Here is a 19559-nt window from a genome sequence, read left to right as displayed (position 1 = left end):
TTTTTTTTCTTTCATCTCTGTGCTACACCGAGGCTGCTGTTTCAGTGTAGCTGGTGTTTTTTTGCAATTTTTGCAGCCATCGTGATGCTAAATGAGAACAACTTCATTTTGATTGTTCAATCCGCTTCAATATGGTTGACTTAATCAAATTGGGTTGAAACAACATGAAGGAATTGTGTGGAACTCAATTTTTATCATAAAGCTAAATGAGGTGTGATGCTACTATTTTTCTTCATAGTTATATATTTCAGTCACAGCACCAGTGGAAACACAACTACAATTTACAGCAAGAACAAAATATACACCAAAAAAAGAGACATTTTTCGATTTTATACAGTTTATTTCCCAATCTAAAAATATGAAGACAAAATATAATAAATCACAATTAATCACGAATCAGAATGTCTTAAAGTTCATGGCATCAACTACATGGTCATGAACTACTGGAAACCCAAGACTCTGGCACAAAGGACTGTGGGTTTTTTCTGCACTTGCTGTGACAGGTGTTGCTCTTGTATTACATTATAGGTGGTGTGATCATATACTTTCATCCCTCTGCTACATCGAGGCTGATGTTTCAGTGTAGCTGGTGTGCACTTACAAAAAACATTCCCAGAATTGCTGAAAAGTGTCCTTGGTCCAGAAAACATCAAGATCTTTAAGATCTCCTCATTTTGTAAGAGGGAACAGATCATTATTACATGGACACTGGTGTCTAATGTAAAATGTATTATGCTATGGCAATATGACACAAGATAGAGAAGCTCTAATGTCTGAATGAAATGTTGAGAATCGTTATACTCCAAACGTTACAATTTAAAAAGACCAAACAAAACCCCTCTTAAGCCAGACTGGAGTACCAGAAGTCCAGTTATGTCAAAAACATAACGTTTTTTCTCCTTTGTAATACATAGTATTACTTCACGACTAACCATACTGTCTTGCATAATACAAATTACAATAGAGTTTCCTAGTGTAAAATATTTCATTCGCAATTTCAACGTGACACACATTTCTTTACATCATTGAATTCTTGTTTTATTTACTCTTTTGGTAAGTATTTACAAAGAAATCCGTCAGCAGAAAAGAAGCATAAATATGTGTACTTCTCTTTTTTTTGTATGTTACACTTTAAGAAACCATATTTTACAAAATACTTTATGTACAGGGCGAGACCCCCTTTTGAAATACCCTCAAACAGTCCATCACGGAAATAGTCTGAGATGCTTTTCAAATAGCAGGAATGAGACGTTGCAGATGTTTGCCTGGTCTGGAACGAGCCTGCCAACAATACTGTGATCTTTTGCATTCAGAGAATAGCTTACCCAAAAATAAATTACAATTCTGTCATCATTTACTCACCTAAAATCAATATTGTCAGACTCCATTAACATTAAATTCATGGTTAAACACAGCTCTTCAAAATGTGTTTCAGCCAAGAGGACATAAAGGCAAGTAAACAATGACAGAATGTTTGTTTTTGTCGTGTGAAATATATCTTTAATCGACTGAGAACTTGTTTACACTGCCAGGGAAAGCCCATTCTTTCCAAAATCAGTGTTTTACTCCATTTTAATTTAATGATGACCACAATATCATCTGTTTGTAGCGCAAAGAGCACTTGAAGAGCAACAATTGAGAAAAGAAAAGGGCATCTTATAACATTAGCCTGTTTAATGATGGCATTTCGTGAGGCTTAGCAGTGCATCATTTCCACCAACACATTATCAGTAATGCTAACCATGACCAGAACACTTGGGGGACTTTAAGACCTGTTCACACCAAACACCATAACTATGATGATAACTATAAACTTTATAAGCATCCTGAAGTATACACTGTGATGTGGGAATGTAATGTGATTGGTAACATTCTTACAATCCTGCCGATCAGAATCCTCTGAAGGTTAAACAGCTTGCACCTTGACGGTACATTCATTGTAATATGAATGGGAGAAAGTGTAATGCACAACATAGTGGGAATAAGTCTTCTAAATCAAACCATTTAATTTGTTTTGTTTTACGTTAAAACCATTGAACATTTATACTTCTGCGTCGAGTGATCGCTCTACCCCACGCCCCATACCTTGTAAGCAGCAGTAGTGTGCATTTATACTTCTGCATTCTGTCCATGTTGCTCTGCAATAGCACTTCCAAAACACTAGTATGCAGTGGAGATTCCATACTGGAAATTAATGCAATGCTACTGTAGCTCAAACTCACATTTTAGTCACAAAATAAATGCAAAAAGTCGCTTGTTAAGTACTCGCGCAACTAGCCTCCTTTTGCTCTCATGGCTCTTAGCTCTGCCCACACTTGTCAGCACTACCAAGATGGCCAATCACAAATCACGCGCTGCATCGTTGTCACATTTTTTGAGAGATGCATATCAGGGTCTGCCTTAAGGCCTGTGCACAGCGGGATGCTTTTCGCTCGCGTTTTCCATCGACGTTTAGCGCCTCGTGACTAAATAAAAGGCCCCAATGTGATCATGCACACCTACGCACAAAACGCAAGGCGTGAAAGCGTAATTTTTAAAGAAATGGCTCATGCTCATTTTTAGTTTTAACTTGCCGTGTCAAAACTTTCTCGTCCAATCAGGTTGGCACTTTTGTTCACGTACACGGAGCTGCTGAAGTTACGGTAAACGGCACTCGGAGACGCTCAAGTATAAAACTGTGAATGCGAGCGCACATTGAAGAAGAAGCCCAGAGGCGAAATGAACGTGGAGCTGCTTATTGCACTGGTGAACAATAATTATTTTTTCATCGCTACTTGCTACTTGAACCATCCGTGCTTGTTCGTATCACCAGTAACTTTAACAACAAGCATGTGAACTTCCTCTCTTCCTCTTCTTCTGTGTTATAAGTGGGGTGTCAGAAGCTTAAAGTTGTTTAGCGCCATTTAACGTCAAGGAGTGATTTTGCATACTCTTCTGCTTGACGCCAGTGAAAATCGCTTGGGTTTGAATCTGGAAAAACGTCTCATAAAACGCTGAAGATAAACGCAAATGAAAAACATCCCAGCGTGTACGAGCCTTTATGCTGCGTTCACACCAGATGCAGATGAAGCGTCAAGCGCGAGTGATTTACATGTTAAGTCAATGCAAAAACGTGAACAGACATTCTGCAGCAGTTTCGCGTGAATGAAATGGCACAAGTTGAGCATTTTGTTTGTTTGATGTGCTTAATATGCGTATTGCACATTACAGATCAACCGCTCAAGTTGTAAAATTTGAACTTCAGCGGACATTCGCGCCGCGTTAAACAATCAAAAGCTTTCTTTTGTAGGGCCGTGATTATGACGTAGTGTCTGTTGTTGGTGTCCCGAGGGAAAATCCTTTTGCCGACACCGGACAACAGCTCAATTAAACTGGGCTCGGCTTTGTCGGAAGCACTGTTGAAAGCTCCATCATCCAGGTATAGTTTCTAAAGAAGTTTATGAACTCACAGTGCTGGGTGCACCTCTAAATGGATCTAATGGACTCAGACATGGCGCCAAACAAATCTACGCTGTTTTCATCCTTCCTAAAGCACAGCTACTCTCTCAATAAAATCCATGTTAGCCATTTAACAACAAAGCTAAATTTAACAGGCAGACAGAATCCCCGATCATGACGCCGAATCCGCTGTTGTGAAGCGAGTTTGATGCGCGAATGAAGCGAATAAACTCAAAATGTTCATGCATCTTTTTACGCTTAAATAGCGTGATTTATGCACACATTCCGCATCTGGTGTGAACACAGAATTAGGGTATGACAAAGGGCATGCGACAGTGTGAGCTACTGTAAGGACTTGACACAGAAGTATAAATTGCCTTTAAATGTCAAGCCTGTGCATCACACATTTCCCCCATCCTGCTGTCCCACACACAGCAGTGTCTGCACAGCTTTCAAAGTATACTCAACTGGATGGACAAGTTTGACACGTGCAGTACCACAGAATGGACTCTTTCTGTTTCAGCATTCACCTTACAAAGTACATGGACATTCTGTTGTCTTCTGGTGTGGACGCCATATAGTTGCCATCATAGTTATTGTTCTTGGTGTGAATGCACCTTTACAGAGTGACGCCCCCGTGTGGGCACTGTGTGTAGTGATTTTCAAACCTAGGAAGCCCTTGATCAGTCCCTATGATTTTGCTCAAGATATTCATCAATCATGGTGAGATTGTTCAGCCAGTCTTCATTGTTGCCCACCAGAGTGTCTATGAAGTCCACCTCCCCACCTCCACCTCCTCCGGGGCCTTGTAACCCGCCGGGCATTGCCCCATTGCTCTGATGCTGTGGTGTGTAGTCATAGGAGGGCAGCTTGTGTCCGGGGTTGTAGCCCTGCGGTAAACAGTGCTTCCCAGCAGAAGCAGTCTGATAGCTGGGAGGGGCCATGCCATGAGCTGTGTGCATCATGGATGGACCTCCTGGCTTCATGATGGCAAGAGAGGAGAGCGGACCTCTCATTCTGAGACTCTGTTGGGACATGGAGGATAGAGGCTGGGCGGTGGGCATCTTCTGCTCCGGTCGACCAACCAAACCAGGGACTACCTGATTAGGAGGAGGACGGGAGCCAGGGAAGTTGGCTGGCAAACCTGCCATTCCAGACCTCTGTGGAAACTGAGGACCGCCACATCCCGGTGGAGCTCCTCCTGCGGGGAAGGGGTGTTGGTGAGTCGCAGGGTCCATATGTGCTTGCACTCCTTGTTGGTGCTGCCAGAGCTGAGACTGTGATGCTGACTGCTGCTGTGAAGGGAACATCATACGTGACGGAAGAGCTCCACCTTGGTGCAGTGCCTGACGTAAGTGGTGGGTCGGCACAGGACCACCTGCAAGGGTTGGACACGGCATTCCTGGTCGGGTTACTGCATGAGCTGGGTGTAGTGGCTGACGTGGAGGGCCACCCATTCCCATCATGCCCTGGCCCGGCTGCATCGTCATCCCAAAGTCTTGTGACGGGTGGCAGAGGGGCTGTTTTGAGCCTTTGCTGCACATGTACACTCCTACTGATGGGCCCATCTGGGACACCGAGCCGGAGGACAAACCCATTCGGTTTGTGGGTAAAGGGCCGGTATGGGAAAGCATGGCAGAATTTGGCTGTTGAGGAGCCCCCATAGGGTAACACTCTGGAGGAAGCGGTCGACCTGGACCTGCAAGACAGAACAAAAAGTAATTAACGCATGAATTAATTAATTTAAATCACACCACGACTGCAGCTGCTCACTCTATAAAAATGACAGATTGTTTTAACTCAGGGGCGAGGCAGTGGTGCAGTAGGTAGTGCTGTCGCCTCACAGCAAGAAGGTCGCTGGTTCGAACCTCGGCTCAGTTGGCGTTTCTGTGTGGAGTTTGCATGTTCTCCCACCCTTCGCGTGGGTTACCTCCGGGTGCTCCGGTTTCCCCCACAGTCCAAAGACATGCGGTACAGGTGAATTGGTTAGGCTAAATTGTTCGTAGTATATGAGTGTGTGTGCGAATGCGTGTGTTTCCCAGAGATGGGTTGCGGCTGGAAAACTTGCTGGATAAGTTGGGGGTTCATTCCGCTGTGGCGACCCCAGATTAATAAAGGGACTAAGCCGACAAGAAAATTAATTAATGAATGTTTTAACTCAAATCTGAGACCTACCAAAGCAATGGGATAAAAATGTAATTTGCAAAATTAACACAATCATTGGGTTTGTCCATAATTTACCCAAATTTGGGTTGAAACAACCTAGCATTTTTTATATAACTGACACTGGACATTACTAGTTAATAACTGGTTTACTGACACAGATATGTTGTTTAATTCTATTGTCAATAAGCATGGCCGGATTAACCAATGAGCACTATGGGCACACCCATGCACACTTGGGGCCCCAGTGAGGGTTGGGGTGGGTGGGTTGGGGAGTGTCTGTTTAGGCTAAGTGGCACCTCGTGGGAATAAACTAGCTAAGTGATTCACGCCAATCATTGTTTGATTGACAGAGACAACATAACTAAAGAGTGCAACAAACAGCGACGCGTGTGGAGTAGCTCGTTAAGCGTACGGCTACATCGATCAATCGATCATGAACCCGGTTCGAATCCAGTGTCTGATGAACACATTCTTCTTTTTTCCCCCCACTACATATTAGATTTTGCCTACTCTTCATCACGAGGAAGACAAGTAGGCAAGTGTTTGTATTATGGAGGACTCTGATTTTATAGAACTGGATTGGAAAGGTGTTCTATCCAAATCATATGCATTACAAGTTAGTAGAAGATATACATTAAAAATACCCTTAAATATGAATTTGTAGTACTGTTTTAGTGAACTGAAACAAGTATATTAAAATCCATTAATTTTCACTAAATGTATTAGTATTTTTTTTTTCAAAGTTTGCTTTAAATGCTTTAAAAATAAGTTAAATCTTTGTAGACTAGAAATATATGTACTGTATTTCATTTATTTAAAAAAAAGTGGGCAATACATTATAGATTCATTTTATTAAAAAAATATTATATTACCCTTAATTAATTTTCTAATTCAACTATAGAGGTGCGACTAGGTAGGGGGCCTACAGGACATTGTGCTCAGGGGCTTCTGAATTCCCAATCTGTGCCTGTCATTAGGTGACACTCACATTCTTTATAGCCACTGTGAAATAATATTAATATTTCTAGGCTTCTAGGCTTTAATTTATTATTAGTTATTTGTAACATTTAGAGTCAGTGTTTACATGTCTAATTAATAATATATATATATATATATATATATATATATATATATATATATATATATATATATATATATATATATATATTAAAGAAACTTACAACAATTTGTTATGAATGCTCCCTGTGCATTAAGCTTGTATGTTTTCAGTTCATTCCAAAAAAAAAACTTTTTCCAAAGGAAAATGTATGCAGATTTAATGCAAAAACAAAGAATGAGACTCAGTGTTCACTAAACGTTTATGGAAAATGACTAGTTGAAGGTGGAGTGATTTTTCTGTACCTTGAAATGGTGCCACCTGTTGGCAGTCTGTGATATGCCCTCCATTCATTTGCTCCAGTTGCCTTTGCTTTTCCTTTAAGAATCAAACAACAACACATTAACTTAATTCAAGCAAGCTAATTCTACTCCACAAGTAGGTGCAAAACAAATGGCCATTCAGACACCAAAGCATCAATAACAGCACGAGGCATTCAACGTGAAGTTTGAACACTGACTTGTTGCTGTTGAAGCTGTTTGTTTATTAGTTGATTCTTCAGCATCATGTTGTAGTTGCTGCCCTGGGGCTGCCGTGGCACTGCTGACGGAGGCTCCTGAAGATGAGGTACCATTCCTGGCCCTTGATCCTAAAACAGACAAAAAAACAAAGAGGATTACTAAACCTGCACTCAGTTACAAACTTCCACGTTTTAAAGTTCAAATGAGTCAAAACAACAGCCGTCATCTTCTTCACACAGACGTGATCTCACCTTCACTTGACCCACACAAACAAATGTAACCAACTACGCATAATCTCACCATGATCAAAGATGTGACGCCATTCAGTGTAACCCGACACCGCTAAAAAGGTCATCTCAACCAAGCCCACATGTTCCGACAGGGCTCCTTTCCCTAGCAAAGTCGTAAACATCTGTAAATAACCACCGAGGATTCAGACCAGACCCTGCCTTCCCAGAGCCGCGGACGTTTGTTTTTGTTGGCTTTGTCTGAATGCACCCCTCCGCCCGAAACAGTCCAGCTAAGGCATTCCCATATTCCCCATTCCCACAGAAGAAACGCTCCCCACCCTCTTCCCTCCAAACTCCCATCCGAATCCTGAAAACACCTCGCACTCATGCGTAACCGGAGTGGAACATTAATCACAGACCATTATGAAGACGTGAAGAGATAACTGCTCCAAGTCTGGCATGGCAAGAACACAACAATCTGCTTCACGTCATGAAGACACAAACACCAAATGAAATTACTGGGTTTGTTATGTTGCGTGAATTCAATTATATCTTTAACTACATGTGCTTAGCATCGCTGATATCACGCTTCGAGAACAAGCAGAGGTAATCTGAGGCACTAACAGACACTCCTAGCATGAATCTGGTGTAATCATCTTTGCTTGTAGCAGGCAGGGTGGTGAAACCGCTTCCCAGGGGGAATATCGTGGTGCTTTGCAGTGGAAATGAATGGCTTGTCTGCAGCACTAGTGCTGGTAATGGATATTGATCCAGCGCTTGGGTATGTGCAAGCAGGAATGAAGAGCCGCTTTGGATGCTTTTGTTGGTTGTGTTGTGCTTGAGAATCATCTGTGGAAAATTCTGTTTGCCATTAAATGGATAGTTCAGCCAAAACTGAGAATAATGTCATCTTTTACTTGCCTTTCACTTGTTCAAAACCTTTCTGAGTTTCTTTCTTCTGTTAAACACAAATGTATTATTTTAAAGATGGAAACCAGCAACCTTTGACTTCCACATTTGTTTTTCCTACAATGCAGATATCGAAGGGGTTCTGCAGGTTTCATCCAGTCAAATTTAAGATGCTTTTAAGACCATTATGAATGAAATTTTTGACTTGTGCAGGACTAAACACTATATATTTCTAACGGTTTAGTTGGGCCAATGAATGTTTTTTACTTAGCACTAAATGTAATAATCTCTTAGTGACATACTTTTTAAAAACAAATCTTAAGTTTAACAATGTTAAAGGCATATTTATTGTGGAGGCAATTGCATAAACAATCAAACATATATATTTGTTGGCTTTTGGGCCAAATTGATTGAGTATAATTCTATTCAACCTAATGCCTTTTGTTAAAAAACCTTAAGTGTCATGCCTATTTATAAATATTATGTCTACTCCTCTTACTTTTGTAATAATTTTTGTATGAATGGAAGACAATGTAAAGGGATATATTGCTCTGTTATTATCACGAGGAACTGTTTAATTTTAGTTTTCTTTCCCTGATTTAAGGGAGACATGTCTAACAGCTATTGTAAATGGCATCTCTTTGCAAGACAAATATTTAATATAAACTTAAATAAATAAAAAAAGTTTTATTAAAAATGGATTGTTGGTAATTGGATGGATGTCGGACGTCCACATGTGGGCTTTACTAGGACATAGGAAAATTAAGACCTGTTTAAAATGAATTAAGACACACAACACAATATTTCAAGGCCTAAAATGTACTTTTTGAAATTTAAGACATGTTAAGACCCCGTGGACACCCTGTGTCAATGGTTAGAGGTTTTCAGCTTTCTTCAAGATATTTTCTTTTGTGTTCAACAGAAAGCAGAAATGCAAAGGTTTAGAACTACTTGAGGGAGAGGAAATGGTGAGTATATTTTCATTATTGGCTGAACTATCCCATTAAGAAACTTCGATTTGTAACTCTTGCATCTGCTACTTCTTTACTACTGTTTGATTTAAACAGTTACACATGCAGACAATGCTGCTAAATAAACGTAATAAAAGAATAATATTTCATTATTATTTTTTTCCCTAAATATGATTATTGATCCCCCCCCCCACCATCAAAGAGGCATACAATAAAAATGTAGCATAAAAAACTGCACACATCCACATCCTTCTATTATACACATACACATTCAAAATACACACAAAAAACAAATAATAAAATAAATGAATAAAATAAGAAAATGAAAAAAATAAAAAATAAATAAATCAAAATAATGATTTAAAACATTGAAAAATAGATAATGACAAAATAAAAAACAAGAAAAAAACTTTAATACAATAAAAAAACAGTCAAAGTCCTTCTGCTTGTCTTTGATGATATAAATTAGTCTCTCCAGTCCAATACCATTCAATATTTTTTACCCAAAATTCTATAAACGAGTGTTTCCAGCATAATACATTAGCCCTTCTAGATTGAAGAAAACCAAATCCAAAATTTTTGTCTTTCCAAAAAATTCCATAAACCAAGAATACAGAGCTTGACATTTAAAGAGATTTTAATATTAAACATGTCGGACATACACTCAATTATCGCGTTCCAAAACTTTTGTATTTTAGGACATTTCCAGAGGTAGTGATATCTTACCTTTATCCTCTAAACCAGGGGTGTCAAACTCAATTCCTGGAGGGCCGAAGCCCTGCACAGTTTAGTTCCAACCCTGCTCCAATACACTTACCTGTAGGTTTCAAACAAGCCTGAAGGACTCAATTAGTTTGATCAGGTGTGTTTAATTAGGGTTGGAACTAAACTGTGCAGAGCTGTGGCCCTTTTGGAACTGAGTTTGACACCTGTGCTCTAAACATTTAGCACACATCTGGAATATTAGCAGAAAAAGCGTATCCAGGGTTATATACATTCTCATTAACCATTTATATTGAAGTCGTTTAAACCTGCTATGTATTATTGTTTGTGTTTGAGTTTCCAAGCAAGCAAAATTCCAGTCTGCTTATTATTATTATATTTCTTCACACTTTCACTGACATAGATTCCTTTACTAGCATCAGTCCTGAAGATAACTAGATATCCTTTGAAAAAGAATGTTACATCAGTATCTCAAATGCTTTATAAACCCCACGGAAAGAAAACGGAGAGCTGATTAGCATAATAATCAGCGCCTCTTCTCACAAATCCAACAGAGAGGGATGAATAAAAACCCTTCATTTAAACGAGTTTTACCTCGTGGTGAACGCTAGGTGGCGCATGCGCACTCTCACAGCGCTAAACAAAAACACTACTATCAGCTTATTTAATCGCTTGATTCTCCTCAGGAGTTTACGCTGAGCTTCTGTCTACTCTCTTTATCGATCAAGAAAAAATGTCTGCTGTGTACCCACTCAGCCAAATGTATTGATAAACATAAATTATTAGTATGCTCATTAGCAGCAGTCATTTGTGAATATACAGTCGGTCAGGAAGCAGCTCGCGCGTTATCCGGCAGAGCTCGCCAAGTTAAACAGCGTTTCCGATTATGCCCTCGACAAGAGTGACGGCCTTTCTTTTCTTTTCCCCCCACCTTCCCCTTGTCCTGAGTTACACCTCGAGCTTTCTTTCCAGAGCCTCCAGCGACACACGCAGGTTTCGAGTGAAGCAGTCCGTCAAACCGCCTCCCCTTTCCGCTCCGCGCGCGCACTCAGCTTTTCATGCAACTCACATTTCAGCGTGCATTTAATAGATTAGATATCACAGCAGCAGAGGTTATCAAAGCAATCCGCTGCCTTTGTTGTCGAACAGAAAGCAGCCGTTCCTGTGCGTACAAGACGGTAACAAAGAACGAGAGATATGCTTAACCCTGTCAAATCCATCGGGCTGGAAAAAGAAATGTAAATTCTCTCTCTCTCTCTCTCTCTCTCTCTCTCTCTCTCTCTCTCTCTCTCTCTCTCTCTCTCTCTCATTGCGGTATGCATTGTATTTGCATTGCAAAATAAGTGCAATGACAAATTACTATTAAAAAGGAACAAAGACTACAATAAAACTTTTCATTTACAAATGCAAAATACCTACACTGCACAAAAAGTAAACACTCTCAAAAATAAAGGTACAGGGGCTGCCATTGGGGCAGTACCTTTTCAAAAGATACATATTTGTACCCAAACAGTCCACAGTGGTACCTCGAAGGTGCATTTTTGTGCCCAAATGTACCTATAAAGTACCTTTGAAGTACCATTATGGACCCTTCAGGTACAAATATGTATCCTTTGAAAAGGTGCTGCTCCAGTGACAGCTGTACCTTTATTTCTGAGTGTATGATCAATAAATCACGAAAGCATGTTTTTAGTTTATTGTAACTCATTAAACTACGCTAATCATGTTGTAACTTAATTTTATAAGCTATGCAAGCTGTTTTAAGCCAGTTTAACATAAGTTCAATTGACTCTGGGTTAATTTGATTCAGGACTTATGCTTTTTTTACAGTATATAAGTTGGAATTTATCAACTATCAAATGTAAGTTAAATAATGATAACGTAAAAGTTATTTAAAGGGATAACGATGATAACCAGGTCTTAAAAAGCCCTAAACCACATAAGAGAGACATAATTACCTTATGTCAAAGTGAAGAGGAATGAAACCAATTATGCATTTGAATGCTGCTGAGCATGAAAATATCTTCTATGGCTAAAACCCAGAGTAAGCATGTACGACCTTGCGTTTGTCATCAGATTAGGGTCTTTATAGTTTTTTATGTTTTTATAAACCTATACATTAAGCTGATTTATATTAATTAGTTATTAAATCTTTTTAGAATAGTATTTTGAGTTTTATTTGTAATTTAAAAGTAATCCTTTTATTATTATTATTTTTTGTTTTTGGTGTTGATTGTTAAAGTTACTTTAAAGTGCTACCGGCAGCTTGTTCTCTGCAACTCTTACATAGTCGCCCGCTGAAGCGAAGCAGGCCTGTACCCGGTCAGTACCTGGATGGGAGTCCTCATGGAAAAGCTAGTTTGCTGCCGGAAGTGGTGTTAGTGCAACCAGCAGGGGGCACCCAAACTGTGGTCTGTGTGGGTCTAACGCCCTAGTATAGTGACAGGGACTCTACTGCTCTTTGAGTGCCGTCTTTCATATGAGATGTTAAACCAAGATCCCGACTCTCGTGTGTTCGTTAAAAATCCCAGGAAGTCTTTCGAAAAAGATTCGGGGTTCAACCCCTACATCCTAGTCAAATTTGCCCACTGGCCTCTGTCCATCATGGCCTCCTAACCACCCCCAAATCATATTTAGCTTCATCACTCTGTCTCTTCTCCACCAATCGTCGGGTGTGTGGTGTGTGGTGTGCGGTCTGCGGTCTGGTGCAATATGGCTGCCGTTGCATTATCCAGGTGAATGCTGCATTCTGGTGGTGGATGAGGAGATTCCCCCCTATATGTGTATAGTGCTTTGAGTGTCCAGAAAAATCGCTATATAAATGTAAGGAATTTTTATAATTAATTTTTGTTATTAATATTGCTAAATTATTTGTTTGTTTGTCAATTTTAGTAAACAAAAAGCTGCAATTACATTTAATTGGACATTACGATGACATTTAATTGAAACTGTTTTATCTAATAAAAATGACTGCAAAGTGAAATTCAGCATTTCTATCGATATGTCCATGTCCTTATATAAAAATACAGAAGCTAAAAACACCCATCAGTGTGAAAGTGGGCAGTAAAAAAATTGACCTTTGCATTGAGCTTTGGGCATTAAATGTTGCTCAAACAGCAACACTAACTTAAGTTTTGGCCCCCATACACCCCGCACTCTCCTCATAACTTATACTCCCCATAATCACTGTACTATTTAATATTTGCACATTTAAAGTTGCACATATTCATTGAATTACACTACACTGCACTAATTTATCTTGAATTGTACATGTCCACTGTACATATACATTTGTAATTATGTTCACATGCAGTTGTAGTCAGAATTACGAGCCCCTCTTTGATTTTTTTTCTTTTTTAAATATTTCCCAAACGATGTTTAATAGACCATGGAAAATTTCACAGTATGTCTAATATTACTTTTTCTTCTGGAGAAAGTCTTATTTTTAATTTATTTATTTATTTTTTAGAATAAAAGCAGTTTTAATTTTTTTTAAATAATTCGAAGGTCAAAATCATTAGCCTTTTTAAGCTATATATTTTTTCGATAGTCTACAGAACAAACCACCGTTATACAATAACCCACCTAATTACCCTAACCTGCCTAATTACCCAAATTAACCTAGTTAAGCCTTTAAATGCCACTTTAAGCTGTATAGAAGTGTCTTTATGTTTAAAAAATGTGTTGAAAACAAATCTTCTCTCTGCTAAAAACAGGGGAGCTAATAATTCTTACTTCAACTGTGTATCTGCATACCCTGATTATTAATAGCAACCTATATATATATATATATATATATATATATATATATATATATATATATATATATATATATATATATATATATATATATATATATATATATATATATATATATATATTCATAGTACATCCATCTGTAAATATCACCATAGTTTTTTTTTTATAGTTGCAATCTATATACTTTTATAACCTGCACTTGCTGCTATTGCACTCCTGGTTTGACCTAAACTGCATTTCGTTGCCTTATACTTGTACATATGTAATGACAATAAATTTGAATCTTATCTAATCTCAAAAAGTGAAATATATACAAGGACCCCAAAGACTAAGGATTTTATTTGCCACCAAAAAAAATCTAATTTATTTAGGTCCTTTTCTCAGGCTTTAATTGCTATAAGAAATGTTTGAGAAGCAGCATTGCAGGACTATAGGGAAAGAGAGAGAGAGAGAGACAGAGAGGCAGAGAGAGAGAGAGAGAGAGGTTGTTGTTGAATGTCAGTGAAGTCGCTTTGTCATGCAACTCTAAGTGACCTTGCTGGGATTGGAGCGAGGGGGAGGAACAGAGAAACAGGGAAAGCTTACAACTGAGGAAGTGAATGAAGTGAGCAGAAAGCCAGGAAAGACGAGCACATAACTTGTGCAAAATTGGGTAGAATTAGAAAGTGCAGTGGATAATGGAAGCGGATGTGAGTCAGAAAGAGAGTGAAGTGAAGATAAAGTGGGCCAGAGTTGTGTATGGTTTCCTAGAGCTGGCAGGAGTCCAACTGTCCAGTGACTTTAACTGCTGTTTTTATCTGCACAATAACCTGCAAGTGTACACACATCTATTGCCTTGAGGTTAGAGCAATGAGAGCTGACCACCAACACAGTGAACCAACATATATCTCAAGATTGCATACTGACGATGAGATTTGAATCGATAATCTCTGGCGAAATTTAATATGCGTATCCTTATTTATATGTGCATATACAGCAATATGTGCATCTGAGAGTAAGAGCTGCACACAGTGTTAAACCTAAGACAATTAAAGAAATTTGTTTAAAATAAAATGTACATATACATCCAGTTGAAGTCAGAATTTTTAGCTCCCCCCCTGAACTACTAGCCCCCCTGTTTGTTTATTTTCCCCCCTCAATTTCTGTTTAACAGAGAGAAGATTTCTTCAACACATTTCTAAATATAATAATTTTAATAACTTATTTCTAATAACTGATTTATTTTATCTTTGCCATGATGACAGTAAATAATATTTGACTAGATATTTTCAAAACACTTCTATACAGCTTAAATTGACATCAAAAAGGCCTAACTAGGTTAATTAGGTTAACTAGGCATGTTAGGATAATTAGGCAAGTATAACAGTGGTTTGTTCTGTAGACAATCGAAAAAAAATTATTGCTTAATGGAGCTAATAATTCTGACCTTAAAAATTTTTATTTATTTATTTTTTTAAAATAAGAACTGTTTATTGGGCCTGAAATAAAACAAACAAAACTTTCTCTTGAAAAAAGAATATTACAGGAAATACTGTAAAAATTTTTTGCTCTGTTAAACATCATTCAGGGAATATTTAGAAAAAGGAGGCTAATAATTGTGACTTCAGCTGTATATTACGTACATGTGAATAATTCAAAAATATATATAACCTCTATCGTTCCTCTGATTTTTTAGTTCATTTAATCAAGCATATAAACATGTGTGATAGCGAGAGAGATGGACAATATTATAAAAAGCATAATATTATAATAATAATTATTATTTATACTAGTGCTGGGCAAAGATTAATCTAATTCCAAATTAAAGTTTGTTTTGAGATACGCATTACATTTATGATACATTATGATACACACATACATAAAAACTAAACTATACCAACATTTTTTACATAGATATGTAAATTTATATATGTATCATATACCCACTGTAAAAGAATATGTGCTGCCTAAAAGGTTTGTTAAATTAAATGAACTTTTATACTGACTAATAACAAACTAATAATTAAACTTTGTATACCAACATTTTGAGGTGAAACTTGACTAATTAAAATGAGTTAAGGTCACATGAAAACATTAATTCTTACTTGTATGACTTTTTGCCATTTCATTTTTTACAGTGCACATATCTTTTATATTTAAATAAAAATAAACATTTTTCTTAAATATATGCATGCATGTGTGCATTTATACAGTTTTTATATATTAAACCCACTTTGAACTTTTTTTCTAAAATATTTCCCAAATGATGTTTAACAGAGCAAGGAACTTTCACAGTATGTCTGATAATATTGTTTCTTCTGGAGAAAGTCTTATTTGTTTTATTTCAGCTAAAAGCAGCTTTTAGTGTTTTAAAAACCATTTTAAGGTCAAAATTATTAGCCCCTTTAAGCAATTTTTTTTTTCGATAGTCTACAGAACAAACCATTACAATAACTTGCCTAATTAAACTGCCTAGTTAACCTAATTAACCAAGTTAATTCTTTAAATGTCACTTTAAGCTGTATAGAAGTGTCTTGAAAAACATCTAGTCAAATATTATTTACTGTCATCATGGCAAAGATAAAATAAATCAGTTATTAGGAATGAGTTATAAAAACTTTTATGTTTAAAAATGTGTTGAAGAAATCTCTCCGTTAAACAAGAAACTGGGGAAAAAATAAACAGGGGGGCTAATAATTCTGACTTTAACTGCATACATAATAAATATACACATCACACACACTTAAATTGTCAAAATAAACCTTTATTTTATTTTATTTTATTTTTTTAGCCCAGCACTAATACATACATTTATTAATGAATTGATATAAAAACATTTAAATAGACCTTGCCAAATTAAAATTGTAGAAGTTTGTGCAATTTAATTAAAACGTTTTAAAATGTTTATTTAAATCAAATATTTATGTATTGTCCTATAACATCGACCACATATTTTATTTATTGATGGCTTGATTTGAATATGCACATCTACCAGTGTGTGTGATAGTGGGAGCGGCTCACATCATTGGGCATGAGAAGAGGATGTTAATGAATGTGACGCCTGACCTACTTCCACAACAACACATATCAGCTCTCTCTCTCGCTTTCCCTCTGTTTGCGTGGCTTATGAAGACAAGAGCCAGCCTTCATGCCAGCCTGGTTAACCACACTGTACCATGTCTACCAAATACACCCAATCACGAAAAAAAATAAATAAATCCAGCTCTCGGGGCTCTGAGGATATCCACATGTTTTGTTCAGACACGTAAAAATAGATTTTAGGTTTTGGGAAAGCGAATAAAGACGGGAGGCGTGTGGGTGGATGGATGGATGTGAAGGAGAGAACAAGCTCCCCCAGTCTTATGCTTTGAAGCCTGCTAACTATCCTGGGACCCTTTGAAACACCGCCTCGAATTCCCGAACTGTTCCTGGCACGCACTTCTGCATGTACACACACACTCACACTCACACACACACACACACACACACACACACACACACACACACACACACACACACACACACACACACACACACACCCCTCCCCCTCACAGTGCCAGACACTGGAAAGAGTAAGATGCGTGCACACACACACACACACACTTGTGAGATAAAGCATTCCTACACACTACCTTCGCACAAATCATATTTACACATTAAAAATGCTCTCGCACATACAGTGCACACATTCACACACACACCTGGGCTTGGTGGGAGAGAAGCGCTGCCAGGCTAGTGTTAACTTGGCAGAGAGCTTAATTTATTCAGCATTCATTCCTGCCGCAGCTGGGCTCTGCGTCCTCAACCTTGCAGAAACGCACCGCCGCAGAACCACATCCAAACCTACAGCTCTCAACACCTTCGGCCCGAGCGGACGCTTCTCATTGTTGCATTCCAAAATCTTCAATTACGACTTTTTAGTGGTGGCTGTCTAAGACTGCGTTTGCACTAGTGTGCTTTGGTTTATAATGGGCAACTTTTGATGCAGTTTACACCAGACATAAGCAGTGCTAAGATTTAACAAAAGAGTCTACACTCAACAACAACAACAACAACAAAAGATTACTGCTGCTTGTACAAACTACCTGTTTAAAATGAGCTAAAACAACACAGCTCTGGTCATTTCTTTGGTTATTTTATTATCAGTTCATTTAAATTTGTAAGCCATTATGTTAACGTGAGCGTTTTTGTGTTGGCATAACAGGAAGGAATTGTGTTAGTCCACTTACTTGGTTACACTGTAAAAAGTGATTAGTTACTTAAAGTGAGTAAACTAAGTGCCTTAAAAGCAACAAGTTGACAAAGATAATGTAAGTAAATCCATGGTAACTTGGAACCGTTGGGTTATTTATTTTTATATTAATGCTAGTTGTACTCCGCTTTTTCAAGTTAACTAATCCTTTTTTCAGTGTCAGACTATTTTAGCACATATGTTTTAAAATAATTACTAATTATTACAATATTACATATTTGGTGCTTCATTAAGTCTAAAAAAATCTACAATTATAGCTTTATTGAATTTAGAAGATACACTGGAGTCTGTAAGTCTTAGTTACAGTCATTTTGCTATACAGAAAAGCTGAAAAAAGCCCTAATATAATAAAGGTGTGCTGGGAAAAATGATTTACCTTTGTGTACTGTACTGGAAAAGTAGTTTACTTTTATTTTTAAAAAGTAAGTGCAATTTGTATAATTATAAAAATGAGGTCAATTTAACAGCTCCAAGTTACAATGGGTTTACTTACATTATCTTTGTGAAGTCAACTTGTTGCTTTTTAAGGCAGTTGGTTCACTCGCTTTAGGTAACTAATCACTTTTTACTTTGTAGGGGATTTGTAGTTCCCAGCATGCTTTCTGTGAGATTGAATTAATAAAGGGAAATGTTGACAATAAAAGTAATTTTAGATGTTTAAAGTTAATATAAAGATTTGTTAGAGATTAATCTTCAGTTTAGTTTGCAGATTTAGATGATTTTCATGTAATGCTTTGAGTTTTAAGATTAAGTGTTGGCAGCTTTATTAGCAAAACTGCAGTTTGTTGCTTTGCTTAATGAGCAATAACTGTCTTAAAATTAGTTCTAGTCTCAATCAACTTTACCGTGAGGCAACGGTGCTAACCACTGAGCCACCGTGTTGCCCAATGCAAAACTTCCCATCATTTACAACAATTGCCACTATAAAGTCATCTTCACATGGCTGATTTACAGTAAAGCAGCCTGATTCTGATGCAAATTTTTACCACATTAATTAAACTGTGTAAATACTCATTCCTTCATTTTCTTTTCGGCTTACTCCCATAATTAATCTGGGGTTGACACAGCAGAATGAACTGCCAACTTATTCAGCATAGGTTTTACACTACGGATGTCCTTCCAGCAACACTGGGAAACACTCATACACTCTCATTCACACACATTCACTACGGACAATTTAGCTCATCCAATTCACCTGTAGAGCATTTCTTTGGACTGTGGGGCTAACCGGAGCACCCGGAGAAAACCAAGGCCAAGATGGGGAGAACATGCAAACTCCACACAGAAAAGCCAACTGACCCAGCCGGGGCTCGAACCAGTGACCTTCTTGCTGTGAGGCGATCGTGCTACCCACTGCACCATTGTGACACCTACTGTGTAAATATAAATTTTTGTAAAAGAAATTCCGCTTCAGATTTGATTTCTGTGTAAAGATGTCTTGATAATTTGTGTTTTATGTTTAATATTCATATATATAAGCTGCAATACTTTTCTATAATTTGCTTGACATGCATTTTTTGGTCATATAAGGTGGATGGAGATCATTTCTAAAAC

General features: G+C 37.8%; 1 protein-coding gene across 4 annotated transcripts in view; it reads right to left on the bottom strand.

Moving 5' to 3' along the window:
- Nucleotides 1-319: 319 nt before the first annotated feature.
- The window catches only part of si:ch73-211e3.1, a 120036-nt gene continuing 100796 nt past the window's right edge, over nucleotides 320-19559 (bottom strand). Inside the window, exons 1-5 of one of the 4 annotated variants that reach the window (XR_015495642.1) lie at nucleotides 7483-7690; nucleotides 7182-7310; nucleotides 6967-7039; nucleotides 3352-5137; nucleotides 320-3311 (exon numbers count right to left, since the gene is read on the bottom strand). Coding sequence is in view for 2 of the 4 variants with exons in the window: in XM_087261003.1 (XP_087117129.1) it covers nucleotides 4122-5137; nucleotides 6967-7039; nucleotides 7182-7310; nucleotides 7483-7485 (1221 nt within the window). In the remaining 2 variants the exon portion in view is untranslated. Of the gene's footprint in view, nucleotides 5138-6966; nucleotides 7040-7181; nucleotides 7311-7482; nucleotides 8011-19559 lie in introns of those variants that run through there. The other 3 variants (XR_015495640.1, XM_087261003.1, XM_087261002.1) reach the window with 3 other exon arrangements.

This window comes from Danio rerio, chromosome 7, assembly GCF_052040795.2.
Source record: "Danio rerio strain M-AB ecotype USA chromosome 7, GRCz13ab, whole genome shotgun sequence".
NCBI classification, from domain to species: Eukaryota; Metazoa; Chordata; class Actinopteri; order Cypriniformes; family Danionidae; genus Danio; species Danio rerio.
The sequence above is the reverse complement of the archived record's forward strand: the minus strand, read 5'-3'. Positions and strand labels throughout refer to the sequence as shown.